General features: G+C 38.5%; 1 protein-coding gene across 4 annotated transcripts in view; it reads right to left on the bottom strand.

The window, feature by feature from the left end:
* LOC134351543 (ankyrin repeat domain-containing protein 26-like) overlaps window positions 1-22,587 on the bottom strand; it is a 110,586-nt gene that overhangs the window by 47,506 nt on the left and 40,493 nt on the right. For 3 of the 4 annotated variants that reach the window (XM_063057826.1, XM_063057825.1, XM_063057827.1), the window contains exons 8-19: window positions 22,220-22,256; window positions 22,033-22,102; window positions 18,814-18,874; window positions 15,297-15,333; window positions 15,110-15,179; window positions 13,756-13,808; window positions 12,357-12,500; window positions 10,547-10,574; window positions 5,285-5,423; window positions 3,437-3,650; window positions 2,291-2,468; window positions 584-718 (exon numbers count right to left, since the gene is read on the bottom strand). In XM_063057826.1, coding sequence (XP_062913896.1) covers window positions 584-718; window positions 2,291-2,468; window positions 3,437-3,650; window positions 5,285-5,423; window positions 10,547-10,574; window positions 12,357-12,500; window positions 13,756-13,808; window positions 15,110-15,179; window positions 15,297-15,333; window positions 18,814-18,874; window positions 22,033-22,102; window positions 22,220-22,256 — 1,166 coding nt within the window. The remainder of the gene's footprint in view (window positions 1-583; window positions 719-2,290; window positions 2,469-3,436; window positions 3,651-5,284; window positions 5,424-10,546; window positions 10,575-12,356; window positions 12,501-13,755; window positions 13,809-15,109; window positions 15,180-15,296; window positions 15,334-18,813; window positions 18,875-22,032; window positions 22,103-22,219; window positions 22,257-22,587) is intronic. The other variant, XM_063057828.1, reaches the window with a different exon arrangement.

Raw genomic sequence — 22,587 nt, 5'->3', positions numbered from 1 at the left:
CAGAGAGACATAAACAGAGCAACAGGCCCTTCTGCCCAGTTTGCATTGACCTTAAATGCTAATTTTTCTCTAATCCTACATTAATATAATTTTTCTTCCCTTCGTATTCCCATAACCTTACCCCAGATTCTACCACTCACTTATACAGGGGGCAATTTATAGTGAATGCTTAACCTTCTCCTCCAAAAGGGTTGGGTTTGGAGGCTTGCGTGCCTCAATGACTCAGAAATCTATGTTAGTTGGAGTCAGGGTTTTATACTTTGACTCTTGGGAGGGTCACCCATGCCAAACAGGTCAAAGGGTCCACTGGTCCTCCTGGTTCGGGGGTATAGCCTAGGGCTAAGAACTCCGACTGGTAAAGCAAAATTGTTACGGAACAGCAATCAAGAATCTTTCTACATCTGTATGCAATGGTATTCCTGAGCCTCTACCTGGAACTTTAGTAGTGAAAACCAAAAGGAAGCTACTGAAGAATGCCCTGGGTTCTCTCGCAGATGCAGATCCATGTTCATAAAAGTACATTGCACAATGTTCAGCAAAGTATGTTAACTATTCTCAAGTTTTGTGCTCGCTGTTTACATACCTCTATTTCCTGTACAGTCGTATTATTTTCTTCAGCAATCTTTTGCTGATTGTGCAGATGCCTGTTCAGAATCTCTTCACATTTTGCTTTCTCCTGGTTTAATTGGATTTGCAACTCTTTGTTTTCTTCACTCAGCTGAAGATATTTAAGAGTAACATTTTATTTTTAAAAATCTAGATTAACTTCACACTTACAAATAAGTACAAGATCTACTCATTCATTTTATTAACAGTCTTAGAACAGACCTTCACACCTTGATAACTCCGTAATTATGGATAAAAAGATGGCTCAAGGTTGTCTTCTATCTGTAATGTCCAAATGAGTACTTTCAACTCACCAGAGTAAGTATAAGAAGCACTGATGGGCCATGGGTATTCTTGCCAACTTATTCTTCATAGAAGTCCATTCATGGCAGTGATTAGGTACAGGGAAATAAGAATAACTTCATCATCCAAATTGGAGTGCTTTCTCTTGTTTTATTTTAAAACAAGAAAAGTGGGTTGATGCTAGCTCACAAGGGGCTCGACTTGTAGATTTTGGAACACATATTTAACTGTGAGGGTGTAACTTAGCTGATTCTCCTGACTTTTTAAACAAAGTTCTTTCATGTGAATTAAATTACCCTGGTGAGGTCCAGACTTATTCCACTTTTTTAAATGCAATTGAGAAACTAGAGCTGAGTTGCCTCCATGAATGATGAATACTGTTTAAAGTACTCCCATTATGCTGGCAGTCATGCACTTCCAGAGTTTTGAGCCAGCAGTGGTGCGTGTTGGATGGCATATTTCCAAATCAGCATAAGTAGAAGGGGAACTTCAAGTTGGCCACATTTCCTATGTTCCTGTTGAAATGTCAACAGGTGGTTGAAATGCTGAGGTGTTGTCAAAAAGATTGTATAGGCTACAATCAGTCTGTCTGTGGAGAGAAAGGTTTAAATTGGTGGATAGAATTCTTCTGTTTTGGATGGGATCAAGTTTCACCTGTTGTTGGCATTTCAAACATTTATATTAGAGATGCTGGAAAATAAATAAATACATCAGATGCTGAATATTCTCAGCCAAAGCTGTGTATCTCAATTTCCTATTTCTATTTTGCACTTGTGGCTTGTAAATAACGGAAAGCCTCTTAGTATCCAAAGATGTTTCATACTCTTCAATACCCAGCCTTTTGTATCTGTAATTATCATGGACATTGTGAGCACGTGGCCAAGTGGTTAAGGCATTGGACTAGCTACCTGAAGGTCATGAGTTCAAGCCCCAGCCGAGGGAACGTGTTGTGTCCTTGAGCAAGGCACTTAATCACAAATTGCTCTGCGACGACACTGGTGCCAAGCTGTATGGGTCCTAATGCCCTTCCCTTGGACAACATTGGTGTCGTCGAGAGGGGAGACTTGCAGCATGGGCATCTGCTGGTCTTCCATACAACCTTGCCCAGGCCTGCACCCTGGAGAGTGAAGACTTTCCAGGCACAGATCCATGGTCTCGCAAGACTAACGGATGCCTTTATCTATCTATCTATCTATCATGGACAACAAAGATTTTGCTTTCTGAATACTTTTGGGAGTTCTTATGAAATAGTATCAGTGAGAAGATAATATAGGCATTATTGTTTCATTTTTTAAACACTCTCTTGCACCCTTCTATATTTAAATTGACTTAATATACTTGACAATTATTAAAATAGATAGTGATTATTAATTGTGTCAACCTTTTTCACATTGATCATCACTGTGCCCCTTTCTATCTCCAGGTTTCTTAACATTTGTTCAAACTTATGTTTTGCTTGGATTTCTTCACAATACTGGGATTCCTTTCTCTGAAGATGTTCACAGCTTTTTTCTAACAACATTTCTGCAGTTATCCATTTCTCCTTTTCTTGTTTCATTCTGAAACATTATTTTGAACAAAAAAACATCTGATAAGGTATTTTTCATGCTGTGATGTAGAATATTTATATGCATTGTAACTCCTGCAAATACCATCACAAATTTTGTGTTTATCTTTAATATGAGTATCAGCAGATACATTTCAAATGTAAGTATAGATGTACAAATGTCAAAACTGAAAAACTGCAAAAATCAAGATGCAGAGCTGATAGCTTTAGAGGCATGAGCATGTTACGAAATTTGAAAGTAAGGAAGAGATCTTTATCCTCAGGCCTGGAGCTACAGAAGTCAGTGGGCATTCTTGTAGGAGAGAAGTGAACTGAGGTACAAGAGACTACAAATAAACAAAAACTGCAAAAGGAATTTAACAGATCAAACAGCATCTGTGGAAGTAGGTGTCAATGTTTTAGATTGAAACCCTGCAAGAGGACAGAGTGAGGAGGGGAAATAGCCAGTATAAAGACGAGCGGGGAGAGAGGGGTAATAGAACCGATTCAAGTTACGATACATAAAAGCTTTAGGTAAAGACATGCTGTGCAGGTAGAACAGAGAAGCATTGTAATAGCATGTACTGAGGGTAACTAATGAATGAGGGCTTCAGTCAAAGATGAAAGGAGACACAAAATCTTACAATTGATGTAAACAGGTAGTATGATCTTGTAGAATATCTCAATTCTGAAACATAAATTTAAGGTAGCAAACAATTTTGCTTGGTTTCAAGAGGATAACAAAGAATGACAAGTAATATTTAGTCAAGGAATGGAGTTTATAGTGGGGACCAAAATCAATGTCAGACTTGCATACTGATTATTTTCATGCATAATACCAACCCACCTATTTTGAGTACTGATGTATCTACATGATATACTTATTGTATTGATGAATACTTTTGAAAAATAATTTCACATTTAATACAGATGCATCAAAAACACAAGATTATACTTAAAATTGAGTAAGCAAGAACTTACTTGTAGTATTTAACTTCAAGATCCTTCTCCATTATTTTATACTCCAGTTTCAATTTCTTAACTCTAGCTTCCATCAATATTTGACCGAGTTCTTTACGCTCATTCGCTAGATATTTCACTTTCTTTGCGAGAAAGGCATTATCTTTCCTTTCTCGTTCCAATTCTCTTTCATATTCCTGAACCATATTTTGGATTTTCAGTAAACTTACTGAGTCTGTTATGGGACAAACTCTGTTAGAAAACTGAATCAATTTTGCTTATTAAAATCTATCATTAAAATTTAGCAATTTATTGCACACTGGTTTGGATAGTTTACTGAATTAAAATGTAATTTGGTTTCATTACATGAACAACATTTATGATTCAATATTTTTCTGCAGTCTTCCTTTTCCATACAATATTACTGAAATTATAATATTACTTAAAAATTTAATTTAAAAGATATTTTCATTCAGGCTTCTTGTAAAGCCCTTATGAATAGAGAAAAGAAAAATAAAGCAGAACTAACATCTAAAACAAGAGGAATTCTGCAGAGGCTGGAAATTCAAGCAACACACATCAAAGTTGCTGGTGAACGCAGCAGGCCAGGCAGCATCTCTAGGAAGAGGTACAGTCGACGTTTCGGACCGAGACCCTTCGTCAGGACAAACTGAAGGAAGAGTGAGTAGGAGATTTGAAAGTGGGAGGGGGAGGGGGAAGATCCAAAATGATAGGAGAAGACAGGAGGGGGAGGGATGGAGCCAAGAGCTGGACAGGTGATTGGCAAAGGGGATATGAGAGGATCATGGGACAGGAGGCCCAGGGAGAAGGCAAAAGGCGGGGGGGGGCGGGGGGTACCCAGAGGATGGGCAAGGGGTATAGTCAGAGGGACAGATGGAGAAAAAGAAGAGTGAGTGAGAGAAAGAATGTGTGTCTAAAAATAAATAACGGATGGGGTACGAGGGGGAGGTGGGGCATTAGCAGAAGTTAGAGAAGTCAATGTTCATGCCATCAGGTTGGAGGCTACCCAGATGGAATATAAGGTGTTGTTCCTCCAACCCGAATGTGGCTTCATCTTTACAGTAGAGGAGGCCGTGGATAGACATGTCAGAATGGGAATGGGATGTGGAATTAAAATGTGTGCCCACTGTGAGATCCTGCTTTCTCTGGCGGTCAGAGCGTAGGTGTTCAGCAAAACGGTCTCCCAGTCTGCGTTGGGTCTCGTCAATATATAGAAGGCCACATCGAGAGCACCGGACGCAGTATATCACCCCAGCCGACTCACAGGTGAAGTGTCGCTTCACCTGGAAGGACTGTCTGGGGCCCTGAATGGTGGTAAGGGAGGAAGTGTAAGGGCATGTGTGGCACTTGTTCCGCTTACAAGTATAAGTGCCAGGAGGGAGATCAGTGGGGAGGGATGAAAGGACAAGGGAGTCGCATACGGAGCGATCCCTGCGGGAAGCGGGGGGTGGGGGGGGAGAGAAAGATGTGTTTAGTGGTGGGAACCCGTTGGGAGGTGGCGGAAGTTACAGAGAATTATATGTTGGACCCGGAGGCTGGTGGGGTGGTAGGTGAGGACCAGGGGAACCCTATTCCTAGTGGGGTGGTGGGAGGATGGAGTGAGAGCAGATGTGCGTAAAATGGGAGAGATGCGTTTGAGAGCAGAGTTAATGGTGGAGGAAGGGATGTCCCTTTCTTTAAAAAAGGAGGACATCTCCCTCGTCCTGGAATGAAAAGCCTCATCCTGAGAGCAGATGCGGCTAACATCCACTAACTTTACATACAATGGTAAAACAAACACTACATATTGCCACTTGAAAGCAAGACAGAAAATAGAAGACACACACCATTCTGATTTACTATCCTTACCTATCGTCTCCACATCAATTTGGAATAATTGCGCCTTAATTGTGTGCATGAGATCAGAAGATTCTGAGTCGCTTTCACTACTATCAAACAACTGTGTGAGATTACTCAGGTCATCAGAAATATTCATTGCTTTCCTGTTCTACAAACAGGAAAATCAAAATTAATTAAATCACTAACCTAACAATAAAATCCCTGAACAAATATGATAAAAGCATGAAAGATTTAAAACACCTCTGAATAGAGAAACTGACTAAAACACTACATGTTCATAATCTTTCTGACTGGAAGATATTAGAGAAGCGAGCAAAGGAGGTACAGTAAAAGAAAAGTTGAATAAAATTTATTTGTGTGGTATCTGAAAAGCAATGGACAATACATTATAACTTGAATCAATCCATTCAATGACATGGGAAATGACTTTCATAAGCTTTAGCTACCTCCTGATTTACAAGCATAGTTTGATAATTCATCCACTAGGTGATTAAATGCTAAAGAGATTATGCTAATGCAAGCCTAAATAAATGGATGATGGGACAAATAAAGCAACTATCATTTCTAACATTGTCATATTAATACCTCAATCTACCTGTAGATTGTTTACATCTAAAATTAGTTCTGATGAAAAATATCACTTCAAGTTCACTCTTAAGACCAAAGCTCATTAATCAAGAAATGGAAAAACTTAATGGAGGAATTAATATTTTAACAAGGTCTTATTAATTACTATTACCCAATACAAGTTGTTAAACATGACAGCGTGGTTTTGGACATCACAGCCAATTGGGTAATTGTTTATGATGCACCCAAGTTCTTGTGCACTCATGTCAGTGAACATTTTAGTATCGAACAATGGTGCCATCTATCACACAAGAATTTAAACCAAGACCTCAAATAATAGTTCAGATGGACATAAAATATCCTAGGGCAATATTCACAGAGAGGTATTCTGGTCCAAAGAAGTCTTGCACTCAAGAAATATGAACTCATGACTCTGATGTGGCCACCGTGGAGGGACTTGTGTCTTGAGAGTAGCAAGAGAAAGGTAGAATACAAATGAACACCAACTCATACACATTGTTGAATTATTATTCCGTGGCACATTTATTATTCCATGTGTGTCTCAACCAACTAAGTTCATCTGTACAGTTATACATAATTAGTGTATTTAGAATTGTTAAATATGCAAATCTACTCATTCAAAAACAGCTTCCAAGGATTTACCTGATCCTATCTCTAGGCCCTTTCCAATGTATAAGTCTCCAAGAATTCTATTTACTTCAGTGATCTCTTGTGCTCACCCTCATTTCCATTGCCCTACCACTGGCAGTACTGCAGACCCATTTAACTTGAAGTCTTAAGATGACACTATAATTTAAAAAGATGCTGCAGCTCCAAGAATTGTTAACTACTAAGATGACTTACATCAGCGAACAATTTAAAGAGGTCTTTCGTAGATAGCAGTCCAGCTCCAAGCTTTCCATATAGCAGCAACCTCGGCATACAGCAGATGAGATTGGTCCAAGGGCCTGTTTAATTTCTGCATTACTTTATGACTAAGGTCGATTGGGATTTTCAGTTTCTTTTAATTTCCACTGCTGAGGACCAATTTCTTTACACTAAGAAATGCCCAGGTTTCAATTTTCAATTAATGCTGAAGTTTTGAAGGTGGATTTTGAGAGACAAGGGACCCTAGAATTCTGATGTCCTAGAACACCATAAAAATATTAAATTTTGTCTAGCAGAAGCTACTAATTAGGGAGTGCTCAATCCAGAGCATCTTGCTTGACGGTGGTTTGGTGGGAAGAAGTGAGAAGGCCATGAGACTACATACAGCAGGATAAACTGCTGCAGGGTAAAAGGTAAAGGAGGGTTCCTTCCATTGCTGTCTTTGCGATCACAGGGTATCCCTTTTCTGGCAGTCCCAGACTGGAAATCCAGATCCTGTACATTATTATTCCTCAGTCCTTGAGCCATCTTGATTTTCAGTCTGCATGATTATGCAACCTTTCACAGATGTGGGCGTTGGATGTTTTAATTACAATTCCACAAAATAAAAACATGTGTATAAAGCTATTTTAGTGCTTCGAGTAAAGGGACAACTGTGACAATCAGGGGGCCTCCAAAACAGTCCAAAAATATTTTAAAATACTGCACCAAATAGTTGTTTCACCAAAGCCTTTTGTGTTTTTGAACAAACTTTTTCTTCCCATAGATGAATTTTTATGAAAACAAAATATTAAATATAAATGCAACTTCAGGAGTGAGAGTATGAGATTCAATAGTCAGAAATGTACAGCACAGAAGCAGGCCCTTCAGCCCAATACAATTACAATGCCAATCTATGCTAACCCATTCATGTACATTAACCGTATCTATTAACTCCTTTCCTATCTAACTAACTGTCCAAATGCCTATTAAACGTTGTAATTGTGCCTGTCTCTATCACTTCTTCTGGTATTTTAACCATCATGCTCTGTGTGAAAAAACATGCCAATCAGAACTTCTTTAAACATCTTCTTTCTCATCTTAAACCTGTAATTCTAATTTTAGACTCTTTTGCCCTCGAGGGAAAAAACCTAACCTATCCATGCTCGTCAATTATAAATGTCTAGAAGGTCACCCCTCAGTCTCTGATGGGCCAGTGAGAATAATCGCAACCCAGCCTCTTTTTCTTGAAACTCAAGCCTCCCCTTCTAGATAATCTAATAGGAAATCTCTTCTGCATATGCTCCAATGCTACTGGATCTTTCCTGTAATCTGGCAACCAAATACAGCATACAGCATAATTAATGTTTTCTACAGCTGAAACACAACAACCCAACTCTAACAGTCAATGTCTTATCTTATGAAAGCAAGTATGACAAATGTCTTCTTTACTTCTTTATCCACCTATTACCATTTTTAACAGATTATGTATGCAAGCAAAGTTCCTCTGCATATCAACAATCCCAAGGTCCCTACAACTTTTTTGTATATGATTTGTATATGTATTTGACACTCCAAAGTGGAGTACCTCACATTTGTCTGGATTAAATCTCATTTGCCACCACTTCACCTGACTTCCAATTTACCTATGTTCCTGTACATCCTTTCACAACCTTTTTTGCTATCTGCTACTCCACCAACTTCAGTGTCATCAACAAAACTACTGATACATTCTCATCCAAACAGTTTTGAGATATATGACAAATAATGGCCACAAGCACTCATCCCTGTGGTGACTTCCATTAAGAAAACACCTCTTGACCATTAACCTTACCACCATTAACAAGCAAATTTTTAATCTAGTTTTCCAAAATAATTTGGATCTCATGTACCCTAATCTTCTGGACCAGCATACTGTGTTGGACTTTGTCAAAAAACATGCAATCCCTACTTATTACCCAGCGAAGGCAATTTTCTCAATTACATCCTCAAAAACATTCCAGCAGATATGTGAGATAGGATTTCCCCTCCACTAATCACTCTAATTATTCACTGCCTTTCCAAGTAAACATGAATCCTGTCTCCACGAGTTTAGTCCAATAATTTTGTTCTCTAATGTTGATGCAAGGTTCAGTAGGCTATGTGTTTTCTGGCTCAACTTCACTGTTTTTTGAATAAAGGAATTATATTAGCTATCATCCAGTTTTAAGGTACCTCATCCATGGCCAAGATGGAAAAGAATCTCCATTATAGTCTCAGCAATCTCATCCCTTGCTTCTTACATTACCCTTGGATAGATTCTAACAGGCCCTAGGGATCTGTCCTCCTTAATGTGTGGTATTATCTCTAACATTTCCTGATACATGTACACCGATTTTCTGAAACATCCCGTTTATCTGTCCATCTCGCACATCCTTCTCCCTGGTGGATACTGATGAGGAGTATTAACTCAGAATCCTGCTTACATCTCCTGATTCCCTTTCAACCTTGAAGAATCCTGCCCTTTCCCTTCCTTCTAATATATTTATAAAATGTTTTGGTTTTCTCCTTAATCTGCCCACCAAGGCCATCTTATACCCTTTTTTCTCTTTACTAACTTCTTTCTTAAGTTACCTCATATATCTCCATCACCCTCAAAGGACTGACTCAATACTGAATGTCTTTACCTGACGAATACTTCCTTTTTAAAAAAAAAATCAAAACCTTTAATGGCCTTTGTTAACCAAGGTTCCCTGATCCTATACCTTTGCTTCTTTCTCTTATGCTGACCCCAGACTGCCTTATGTTTAAGCTTCCCATATATTGGAAGTTGTTTGCCGCACCCTCCCCACCCCTGCTCCCGGTCCGAGCAGCTGTTCCAAATCTACTTTCACCAAGTCCTGCCTTATACTAATGTAATCAGCCCAACCCCAATTTAAGACTTAATCCTAGAACCAACCTTAGCTTTTACCATCCTCCCCTTTTTACCCCATCCCTAATTTTTATTTATTTATTTGATTTAGTTCTCTCTCTCTCTTTTTCCCACTCACAATAACCCCTTGTCTGTTCTCCATCTTCCTCTGGTGCTCCCCTCCCCCTTTCTTTCTTCCAAGGCCTTCCATCCTATGATACTCCCCCTTCTCCAGCCTTGTATTCCTTTTGCTAATCAACTTCCCAGCTCTTGGCTTTATCCATCCCTCTCCTGTCTTCTCCTATCATTTCGGGTCTCCTCCTCCCCCTTTCAAATCTCTTACTATCTCTTTTTTCCGTTAGTCCTGATGAAGGGTCTCGACCCGAAACGTCCACTGTACTTCTTCCTGTAGATGCTGCCTGGCCTGCTGCGTTCCACCAGCATTTTGTGTGTGTTGCTTAGCTTTTACCATGACTATTTTGGAACTTTGTGAACTATGGTTACAACATCCCCTCCCCCCTTGTACAATCCATATGTCTGTATTTCGGAACACTGAGCTGGTAGTCCTGTCCTTCCATCAGTCATGTTTACTGAGATTGCACCAATCTCATAACCGAGGTGCTGAGCAATGCTGGCAGCAGATTTGTCCTACCCAAGAGGCTACTTTTGAATGAAAGTAAATGCATTTAAACCTATCAGTTTTTTAAAGCTTCTTCACCTATCTGTCTACTCTTTCCAATGGACTTGCCTATTCTATTTTATAGATTGCAACACCACCCCCCCACCCACCTCATTTGTTGAAATCAGCCCCCACCCCCAATGAGAAATACTATTTTCAGTTTGCTGGCTACAGTATAAATACATAAGAATTACTTGTTTCACAAGCAATTAGAATTAAGTTTCCTCAACTTTAAATTAAGTACATACTTCAATTTTTAAAAAATTACCATTTCATTTGAAGAGGCTTTGCGAGCTCTGAAATATAGAAACAGAAACAATAATGGATATTATATTGGTAGTGATTAAAAAAAACATTTTGCTAATTTCAAGCCAGTTTATTCCAAAATGCATCAGGAACATCCAGATGGCGGCACTCTCCCCTGAATCAGGAGATTATGAGTTAAAAAATTTCTTTCTAAAGTCTTGAATGTGAAACCCCATATTCTTTCTTTCTTTTTTCCAATATTTTTATTGATTTCTATATAGAAGAATACTGAGTCCAAGAGAATACATATTATAAAACAAAAGAAAAAATAATACCAGATACAGAATATTGAATCAAAACCCCATATTCTAAAATTATTAAACTTTGGCTCCTCTGTGAGATTCATTCAATTTCAAGAAAATGAGCGAAATTAATTTCTTTCAGAAATGCCAATCATGAGAAGCTTTATATATTTTCATTACTTGAAATGTGCAACTTCTTTACAAGTTTAACCTATGGCATTGAAATAATATACAGCTGGATTAATAACTCTATAACGCAACTCTAGTTCTATCAAGCAACAAATCATATACATTACTGCAATACATTAATACAACAGAACACACCTGTATTAAAGAATTGCTCAAGGACATAATGAAAATCTTGTTTAAATGTTTAACCATATAATTGAGTACGTCAAGTATTTGATCAGAGAGAAAGAGTCCCAGAGAAGCACTGGAGACAAAGTTTGGCCACATTAAACAGAAATAATGAGTGCTCAAAAAGACCAAATGGATGCAGCTAATGAATTAGAGCTAAAAGTGCAGGCACTTAGGGAACAGCATTAAATGGTAAACTCAAATCATTTTTCTTTCATTTAATATAATGAAAGTTTAGTTATGGGTTTTAATCAATAATTATTTGTTCCAAGAATCAGACTGCTTCATCAATTCAAAATATTATTTGGCATATCAATAAATATCAAAAATGAGCAGAACATACAAACTTATTAGTCTTAAGTGTCTGTCTTTAATGTATATGACTATGATCGGAGCTTACAGCCAACAGCAAGCCACTCACACTCATTGCTCATATATATACAACTGTATTAGTGTTGACCCAATCTTAAACGATAAGTTTTCAAAAAATCCATCAGGACTGGAGATAAAAAGCTGAGGAGTAGATTTGAAAGATGGGGAGGGGAAGGGAGAGAGAAACACCAATGATAGGTGAAATTTGGAGGGGGAGGGATGAAGCAAAAAGCATAAGTGCATGAAATGGAAGAGCTGTGGTTGAGGGCGGCATTGATGGTGGAAGAAGGGGAGCCCCTTTCTTTGAAAAAGGAGGACATCTCCTTCGTTCCACAATGAAAAGCCTCATCCTGAGAGCAGATGCGGCAGAGATAGAGGAATTAAGAGAAGTGGATGACGTTTTTACAAGTAGTAGGGTTGGACGAGGTATAGTCCAGGTAGCTGTAAGAGATCCCTCCCCTTCCAAGTTTCACCTATCGCCTGGTGTATCTTTCTGCCCTCCCCCACCTTTCAAATCTACTCCTCAGCTTTTTTCCTCCAGTCCTGTAGAAGGGTTTTGGCCCGAAAGGTCGACTTCACTTTTTTCGCTCGATGCTACCCGGCCTACTGAGATCCTACAGCATTTTGTGTGTGTTGCTCGGATTTCTACCTTCTGCAGATTTTCTCATGTTCGCCATCATTCATTTTTGTACAAAAGTTCTAATAAACATAAAGGGATTAAATTCTCCAAAATATAAGCTCCAGCAATGAATGTTCAATTTTGAGTATTTACGTTTAAAATATAAATAATTAAGTACTTACTTCTCTTCATCTACGGATATCTCACTTGCAGAACTATCTTCAAAGGCAGATAACACATTCATGAAAGATAAAAGATCTTCTTTGATTGGCCTCTCTTGATTATGTTGATTTTCATATTCCTCCTCATTTGAGCCCAAGTTATTCCTTTAAATGAAAATATTTATCTCACAAACATACTCAAGTGACGTGCCCTGTAGATGTTCTTGGATTAACAGGGACAGAACAGGAAGCACAGTTTGCAATATATATTTTCAATACATCGAGAATAATTTAACATTGTCCCAGCAGTCTGAATTTTATGGGGTGGTGCACCATGTATATGAACATCAGTCTTCATCTGAAAAGTTACATTTGAAACAATAAAGTGCTATAACTGCAGTTTGATCCAAAACAGAAATGTAAGTTATTAATAACTATGCAAACTCTGAAGTTTATTAAATGGATTCTTCATTTATAGTATAAAATGTCCATTTCCCAATTAAAAATTGATTTCTGCTAATCATGGACATTATGCACAAATAGAAATGTTTCATTTACTATAAATATGCAATATTTCAGTTCTCTGATACAATCATATATAATCTGCAGAAAGTGCACGAAGTGAAGGATGCTCGATAAATATGAAAATATTCCAGGTGGGGACTGTAAGATGAAGCCTGGAAGTCTGGATCCAGCCACATTAGTAGGTGGTGCAAAGAACTGAGAGCAGACATTAGGACATTTCGAAGAAGTGATAAGTATACATTTGAAATCTTCTATTAATGACTATTATATTACTAAGAAATATAGGTAAGTGTTATGGCAGGATAATCTTGCAGAAAATATTCCTTCCACCTCTCTACCTTTCAGAAATTCATGAAGGATATATTTTAACAGCGTAGAAGACAGAATTCGGAGTAACCAAATAAAAGCAGAGAAAACAATTATAAATAACTCAATAGGAAGCATACATATCTGATTAATTGAGAAATAAAAACTGACACATACTAAAGAAACTCTACATTTAAAGTATTTTCTAGCTGTGAGGAAAGTTATTAGAATAACCTTAATGCACATGATGATATATTCAGAGAGCTAGATACAAAATTACGACTGTTGCCTGATCATTTTCAGGAATATGCTTAGCAGAAATATGTCAAATTATAGTGCTGACTAGTAAAATGTATGAGTTTGGGACACATTCTGGCCCTGTGTATGAACTTTCTTCTAAATATAGATAAAGGTAATCTGAGAAAACTTGAAGGTGACAATTGTGTTTGGAAAAAATCTCTAGGAATATCAAACTTATTTTGCCAAGAACAAATATAAAAGTATAAACATTAATTTGTTTGGTATTGTTCCAGAATGTATAGATTTTCCCTCTCTCTTTTTAGAATTCTGTATTTTTCCTCATTCTGACCTTTTGGAACAAGCTTTTAAAGGCTGGGCCTCCTCCTCTTCGAAGAACATGCCCTATTCAACAGAACAGATTTCATAATTATGTTTTATATAATCAAATACAAATACTCAATTCATGAAAGGGCTAGAGAAAAAAATAACCTATTATAATTGAGTTAAAGAATTAAGGAAAAAATTTAAGGGAATCTGTGATCAAATGCTAGACAAACAAATTTGTTTTGTGAAGTTGGCCCTCCAAAATAGTATATATGCAAAACAAAAACAAACAATTAATCTAAAGCTTTTTAAACAGTGATATATGTTTGGAAACAAAAGGCAATACTATTTTTAAAGCAACACACACAAAATGCTGGAGGAACTCAGCAGGCCAGGCAGCATCTGTGGAAAAAAGTATAGTCGATGTTTTGGGCCGAAACCCTATGGTATGACTGATAAATTCCTTCTAATTTTTTTTTACGACTGTGCGGACCAACCATTGCTCTGAGCCTGAAAACTGGGCAGCACTTTATACTAATGTTATATAAGTAAATTCCAGCTGTATGGCAACAAAGGATATGTGTGCAAGAGCATTTCAGTTACTGCGCGGACCTGCACCCACACATCTTAGACGGAACATGATCATAACAATTCTAAGCTTCAACAGTTTCATGATTTTGAACAATATAGTTATCTGTTCTGTTTAATTACAAATTGTCATTGTTCATGTGTGACAAAACTAAGCTTGCAGAGGAGATTTACGAGGATGTTGCCTGGATTGGGGAGCATGCCTTATGAGAATAGGTAGAGTGAACTCGGCCTTTTCTCCTGGGAGAGACGGAAGATGAGAGGTGACCTGATAGAGGTGTATAAGATGATGAGAGGCATTGATCGTGTGGATAGTCAAGAGGCTTTTTCCCAGTGCTAAAATGACTAGCACTAGAGGGCACAGTTTTAAGGTGCTTGGAAATAGGTACAGAGGAAATGTCAGGGATAAGTTTTTTTTATGCAGAGAGTGGTGAGTGCGTGGAATGGGCTGCCGGCAACGGTGGTGGAGGTGAATACAATAGGGTCTCTTAAGAGACTTTTGAATAGGTACATGGAGCTTAGAAAAATAGAGGGCTATGGGTAAGCCTAGTAATTTCTAAGGTAGGGACATGTTCGGCACAATTTTGTGGGCCGAAGGGCCTGTACTGAGCTGTAGGTTTTCTATGTTTCTATGACCACCCCACCAAGTTCAAGCAGCATTCCTTTAATGAATATTGATATATGACACAGGTATCTACTTTAATAAAACTATTTCAGTGAAATACCATCATTGTTAGTCACTTAAGTTCAAAAATGAGATAACACAACAAATATCAATGGCAAATTACTACCTTGGAAGAACATGGCACATTATCTTCTTCATCTGAGGACAACCAGGCATCTACAGCACTCTTTGACTCCCTAAAAGCAAAAAATTCAAAGGAAAATCTTACATGGACAAGAAAACGACATAAAACCAGTAAGAAATTAATCTACTTAAGAAATGTTTAAATTGCTACAGCAGTAGTTCCAACTTACCCACTGAAAGGTTCTGTCAGAGAAATATCATCTATCACTGGAGAGCAAAGCAAATGATATACAGGTGAATTAGATTCATCCAAATTTATTTTAAGCTTTAGTTCATTCTCCAAATATTATGTTTATTGTTAAATAGAGAGAAAAAGGACAGAATCCATTTGAGTATTACTGATTGCAGTTTTGTCCAGATGAAATTATTTTTCTACATTCATACACCAGTTCCCATAGAAGGATCCATTATGAACATCAGACTCTCCATAAAGATATTATCTATATGCTAAACTTTGCTGGCCAGTGATGCAGTGGCAGCAGTACTGGACTTTGATGAAAATAGTCCTGGGTTTGAATTCAGCCAGACCCTTGCACAATTTCCATCGGAGCTGGGTTGAGCGTCAAGCTAGCAACTCGGCCTTGTAACAGACAAATGCTAAGGAAACAGCAGAAAAAATGTCCCCTGATGTGCCATAGATGCGTAAATGAACAATGCTCAATATCAGATATGTTATTGCATAAATTTTAATTATACCTATGCTTCTATATCTATATTCAAATCAATATTGCAACTTGCAAAATATGTTTAAAAATATGGATTGAGGATGAGTACTCATTCTTCAATACTAGAAGCAAAGAGCTGACATTAAGCATAAGAAACAAAATAAGAATGCACAAGATGTGGCAGGCCTAAAAGGAAATTAGAGGAAAAATTCTTTGTACATGGAGGAAGACACTTTTAAAGGTCGATAATGTTGCACACGTTGATATAATTCTCCATTTGATCAATATTATATATAAAGATCTTACATGAAATTACCACAGAAAAATATACCTATGACTCAGATGAATGAATCTCTCGGGAAGTCACAAGGGAAAAGTGGATTCAAGAAATCAGAAATAACAGCAAAAAAATGGAGCATATATCTGCTGGCAAGTCAGCATTCATCAAGGAATAGAACCAGAATTAACATTTTAGATGAATTGCTTGTCATCAGAATGCAGCCAGTGTTACAAAGATTCACAACAGGTATTTTCTAATACAGTAGAACACAGAAAATCTACAGCACAATGCAGGCCCTTTGACCCACAAAGCTGTGCCGAACATGTCCTTACCTTAGAAATTACCTCGGGTTACCCATAGCCCTCTATATTTTTAAGCTTCATGTACCTATCCAGGAGCTTCTTAAAACACCTTATCGTATCCGCCTCCACCACCGTCACCGGCAGCCCATTCCACACACCCACCACTCTGCATAAAAAAAACTGATCCCTGATATCTCGTCTGTACCTTTTTCCAAGCACCTTAAAACTGTGCCCTCTGGTGCTAGTCATTTCAGCACTGGGAAAAAGCCTCTGACTATCCACATGATCAATGCCTCTCATCATCTTATACACCTCTATCAGGTCACCTCTCATCTTCCGTCTCTCCCAGGAGAAAAGGCGGAGTTCACTCAACCTATTCTCATAAGGCATGCTCCCCAATCCAGGCAACATCCTCGTAAATCTCCTTTGCACCCTTTCTATGGTTTTCACATCCTTCCTGTAGTGAGGCAACCAGAACTGAGCACCATACTCCAAGTGGGTCTGACCAGGATCCTATATAGCTGCAACATTACCTCTCTGCTCCTAAACACAATCCCACGACTGATGAAGGCCAATGCACAGTATGCCTTCTTAACCACAAAGACAACCTGTGCAGCAGCTTTGAGTGTCCTATGGACTCGGACCCCAAGATCCCTCTGATCCTCCATACTGCCAAGAGTCTTACCATTAATACTATATTCTGCCATCATATTTGACCTACTAAAATGAACCACTTCCTTGGTTGAACTCCATCTGCCACTTCTCAGCTCAGCCCTGTTTTGCATCCTATCAATGTCCCGTTGTAACCGCTGACAGCCCTCCACACAATCTACAACAGCTGCAACCTTTGTGTCATCAGCAAATTTACTAATCCATCCCTCCACTTCCTTGTCCAGGTCATTTATAAAAATCATGAAGAGTAGGGGGTCCCAGAACAGATCCCTGAGGCACACCACTGGTCACTGACCTCCATGCAGAATGTGACCCGTCTACAACCAGTCTTTGCCATCTGTGGACAAGCTAGTTCTGGATCCAGAAAGCAATGTCCTCTTGGATCCCATGCCTCCTTACTTTCTCAATAAGCTTTGCATGGGGTACCTTATCAAATGCCTTGCTGAAATTCATATACACTACATCTACTGCTCTACCTTCATTAATGCCTTTAGTCACATCTTCAAAAAAATCAGTCGGGCTTATAAGGCACAACCTGCCTTTGATAAAGCCATGCTGACTATTCCTAATTATATTATGCCTCTCCAAATGTTCATAAATCCTGTCTCTCAGGATCTTGTCCATCAATTTACCAACAACTGAAGTAAGACTCACCGGTCTACAATTTCCTGGGCTATCTCTACTCCCTTTCTTGAATAAGGGAACAACATCCGCAACCCTCCAATCCCCCGGAACCTCTCCCATCTCCATTGATGATGCAAAGATCATTGCCAGAGGCTCAGCAATCTCCTCCCTCGCCTCCCACAGTAGCCTGGGGCACATCTCGTCTGGTCCCGGTGACTTATCCAACCTGAGGCATTCCAAAAGCTCCAGCTCATCCTCCTTCTTAATATCTACATGCTCAAGCTTTTCAGTCTGCTGTAATTCATCCCTACAATCGTCAAGATCCTTTTCAATAGTGAATACTGAAGCAAAGTATTCATTAAATACATTTGCTATCTCCTCTCATTCCATACACACTCTTCCACTGTCACACTTGATTGGTCCTATTCTCTCACGTCTTATCCTCTTGCTCTTCATATATTTGTAGAATGCCTTGGGGTTTTCCTTAATCCTGTCCACCAAGGCCTTCTCATGGCCCCTTCTGGTTCTCCTAATTTCATTCTTAAACTCTTTCCTGCTAGCCTTGTAATCATCTAGATCTCTATCATTACGTAGTTTTTTGAACCTTTGGTAAGCTTTTCTTTTCTTCTTGACTAGATTTACAACAGCCTTTGTACACCACAGTTCCTATACCCTACCATTCTTTCCCTGTCTCATTGGACCATACCTATGTAGAACTCCATGCAAATATCCCCTGAACATTTGCCAGATCTCTTCTATACATTTCCCTGAGAACATCTGTTCCCAAATTATGCTTCCAAGTTCCTGCCTGATAGTCTCATATTTCTCCTTACTCTAATTAAACGCTTTTAGAAACATAGAAACATAGAAAATAGGTGCAGGAGTAGGCCATTTGGTCCTTCGAGCCTGCACCGCCATTCAGTATGATCATGGCTGATCATCCAACTCAGAACCCTGTACCAACCTTCCCTCCATACCCACTGATCCCTTTAGCCACAAGGGCCATATCTAACTCCCTCTTAAATATAGCCAATGAACTGGCCTCAACTGTTTCCTGTGCACATTACACACTAAGTGCACACTAACTACACACTAAGCAAATCAGTACGCGATTTTTTTCCCAATTATTTTCTCAATAACTTACTGTTTTCCTTGTATCGCTGTGAAGAATTTAGCAAGTTGGTCAAATTAAACTTCTGGATTGTCTGTAAATAGACATTATTAATGGTTATAAACAGTTACATATTTAAAATTTGGCCAAAGGCACAAATAGCAATATAATATCAACTCAATTTGCTTTCAATTCAATTTCCTGCTTCCTTCAGTCTTATATAAAGACATTTATACAATATATTTCACTTAAATATATGATACTTGAAGTTTAAGAATAAATAATGAATTATTCTGCTAACATCTTAACCATCATTGCTGCTAGCTCCCTGCTCCAGTCACCTGGATTTCATTCTGACCTTTGATGCTGTCAATGTGGAATGGGTACATCCTCTCTGTGTGACTGCTTTTTCCCACAATGCTCTGGGTCCTCCTATAACCTGGAGATGTGCTACTAGGTTAAGTAACTACTAATAATTCTCCTTTGGGTTACGTAAGTGATAAAACAATAAAAAGAGTAGGTAGCATATGAGAGACAGTAGTGAGAAGGAGATGGGAAATAAGAGAGGGAGTGGAATCAATGTAACAAATAATCCACCTCAATATACTGAGATAAAATACAAATCGCAATGTAAAATACATCACAGCAGCTACAGGGACCATCCAATGCACATAAACAAATTGCAAGCTCCATGACAAGGTACATTGTGTAATCACAAGCTAATCTTTAGCATATGAGAAGTCTAGTCAAGAGTCTGATAACGGATAGAGCTTAAGAACATAAGAAATAGGAGCAGGAGTAGGCCATCTGTCCCATGGAGCCTGCTCCGCCATTCAATAAGATCATGGCTGATCTAACCATGGACCTACCTTCACTTACCTGCCTTTTTCCCATAACCTTTAATTCTCCTACTAGGCAAATATCTATAGAATATACTTATGAGTCTAATGGTGTATACTTTCAAGCTTTTCTACCTTCTGCCCAGTGGGAGAGGGGAGAAAAAAGAAAGACTGGTGCGGGAGAGCTCCTCGATTATAGCAGCTTTCCTGACGCAAGCGGGAAGTCAACGGAGGGGAGATTGGTTTACGTGGTGGACTGGACTATGTTAACAGTCATCAATGACCATACAGAATTTTGTTAGCCCTCTGAGGAACTACCAGCATAGGCGTGCTTTCTTGGCTATAGCATCAACTTGTTAATAACATAATAAGCTTCTGTATTTATGTACTGGCACCAGCATCCTTAGGACAACTAATGAAGAGCTCTTAAAACACGTAGCTAATGTTATGAAAGCAAATGCCAATTTGGCCACATTAATACCGATGAAGGCATAAATGCTGGCCAGGACACTAAGACCTGCTCATTTTAAAAATAATCATATGGGGCTTTTTAGATCTAACGAAGCAGGTTTTCAGATTAATATACCCTTCTGAGGACGCAAAACTTCGGTTTTCAAAACTCAAATACTTCCAAAGATAATGTGACCTATCGTTGGATTTTTGCTTGAAATTAACCTAAGGTTCATACAATGCATTTTGGACCATGACTCTACCAATAAATAAAAGACATTTCCTTCCAGCTAGTTTCAAATTAACCTCTTTCCCTCTGGAGGTCCTTCCTTCACATCCATATAATCATCAGATCATTCATAATCCACTTTACTTCCTAAAGATCCACAAGCTACATGACTTTGATTGCCTCATCATTAATTTCGCCTGTTCTTATCTGTTTCCTTCCATGAACCGCTGGCAACCTTTGCCACTTTAACAGTTTCTAGTTTACTGGTCCTAAACAACTTGCTTTCAATCTGTGATTGTTGCTCAATGCCCTTTCATTTTAATGCCACACCAAAATGGGGCTATTTTCTTCAGGCCACAGACTTTGCCCAGGACAACTTCTCCAAAACAGAGGTTGCAGTTACACTTGGCTTTGCAGGGCAGGCCATATACTTAAATAACTATTTTCGGACTCCCAATGCAGGCACTAAATTCTCAACTCAGTTGAATTATTATGTGGACAGGGAAAGGTTTCAAGCTCTTTAATGCAAAAGTTCAAAGCATTTGATACAAGGTGCATTTCTTTGCCTGCCTGAAGTTTAATTAACTTGAATTGTTTGACTTGTGACATACTTTCAACTTTAGTTTATCTTTTCAGCACTTCTGATTTAGTACACAGCTGCACAAAGTAGTTTTGTAAGCTAAATCCTCATTTTCTAAAAAGTGATAAATCATTGCAACTGGTTTCCAGGAAGTCAGCTTGATGGCTTTTAATCTTCTAGTCAGTAACAGCCATGTTCAACAACGAATTGCATTTTTAATGATCTGTCATGAAAAACACAATTTACTGTGGAATATGGCTAGCCAAGGATTTCCAACATAGCCAAGTGCAACTGGAGCCTCTTCTTTGGAGAAGTTGGTCTTGGCAAAGCCTGTGACCTCAGTAAAGTAGCAAAAGGTCTGAATTTTAAGTGGCAAGCCCTTATTTTTAAAAAGTGACCTCTTGTTTCTAGATATGCCCACAAAGAACACATTCATCATGTCTGGACTACACTCCTTTATCTTTTGGAATGGCAAGGTCTACAATGCCACTGAATTTGAATTTCCTTGTGAAAGTAATTTATTCGCTCCAACTTTTTCTAATTTTGCTTCTTAATAAAAATGATTTATAATTCAAAATAAAGCCCTAGAATGCAACATTCCAATTATTTAAACAGTTACAGAAAATGGTTACAGTGGGATACAGAATTCCAGCATAAAGATGATCGTGTGGATCGTCAGAGGCTTTTCCCCAGGGCTGAAATGGTTGCCACAAGCGGACACAGGTTGAAGGTGCTGGGGAGTAGGTACAGAGAAGACGTCAGCTTTAAGTTTTTTTTACGCAGAGAGTGGTGAGTGCGTGGAATGGGCTGCTGGCAACGGTGGTGGAGGTGAATACGATAGGGTCTCTTAAGAGACTTTTGGATAGGTACATGGAGCTTAGAAAAATAGAGGGCTATGAGTAAGCCTAGTAATTTCTAAGGTAGGGACATGTTCGGTACAATTTTGTGGGCCGAAGGGCCTGTACTGAGCTGTAGGTTTTCTATGTTTCTATGACCACCCCACCAAGTTCAAGCAGCATTCCTTTAATGAATATTGATATATGATACAGGTATCTACTTTAATAAAAACTATTTCAGTGAAATACCATCATTGTTAGTCACTTAAATTCAAAAATGAGATAACACAACAAATTATATCAATAGCAAATTACTACCTTGGAAGAACATGGCACATTATCTTCTTCATCTGAGGACAACCAGGAATTTACAGCACTCTTTGACTCCCTAAAAGGAAAACATTTAAAGAAAAATCTTACATGGACAAGAAAATGACATAAAACCAATAAGAAATTAATCTACTTAAGAAATGTTTAAATTGCAACAGCAGTAGTTCCAGCTTACCCACTGAAAGGTTCTGTCAGAGAATTATCACCTATCACTGGAGAGCAAAGCAAATGACATACAGGTGAATTAATTCATCCAAATTCATTTTAAGCTTTAGTTCATTCTCCAAATATTACAAGTTTATTGTTAAACAGAGAGAAAAAAGGACAGAATCCATTTGAGTATTACTGATTGCAGTTCTGTCCAGATGAAATTATTTTTTCTACATTCATACACCATGTTCCCATAGAAGGATCCATTATGAACATCAGACTCTCCATAAAGATATTATCTGTATGCTAAACTTTGCTGGCCAGTGATGCAGTGGCAGCAGTACTGGACTTTGATGAAAATGGTCCTGGGTTTGACTTCAGCCAGACCCTTGC

The sequence above is a fragment of the Mobula hypostoma genome, chromosome 9 (assembly GCF_963921235.1).
Source record: "Mobula hypostoma chromosome 9, sMobHyp1.1, whole genome shotgun sequence".
Lineage (NCBI taxonomy): Eukaryota > Metazoa > Chordata > Chondrichthyes > Myliobatiformes > Myliobatidae > Mobula > Mobula hypostoma.
The sequence above is the reverse complement of the archived record's forward strand: the minus strand, read 5'-3'. Positions and strand labels throughout refer to the sequence as shown.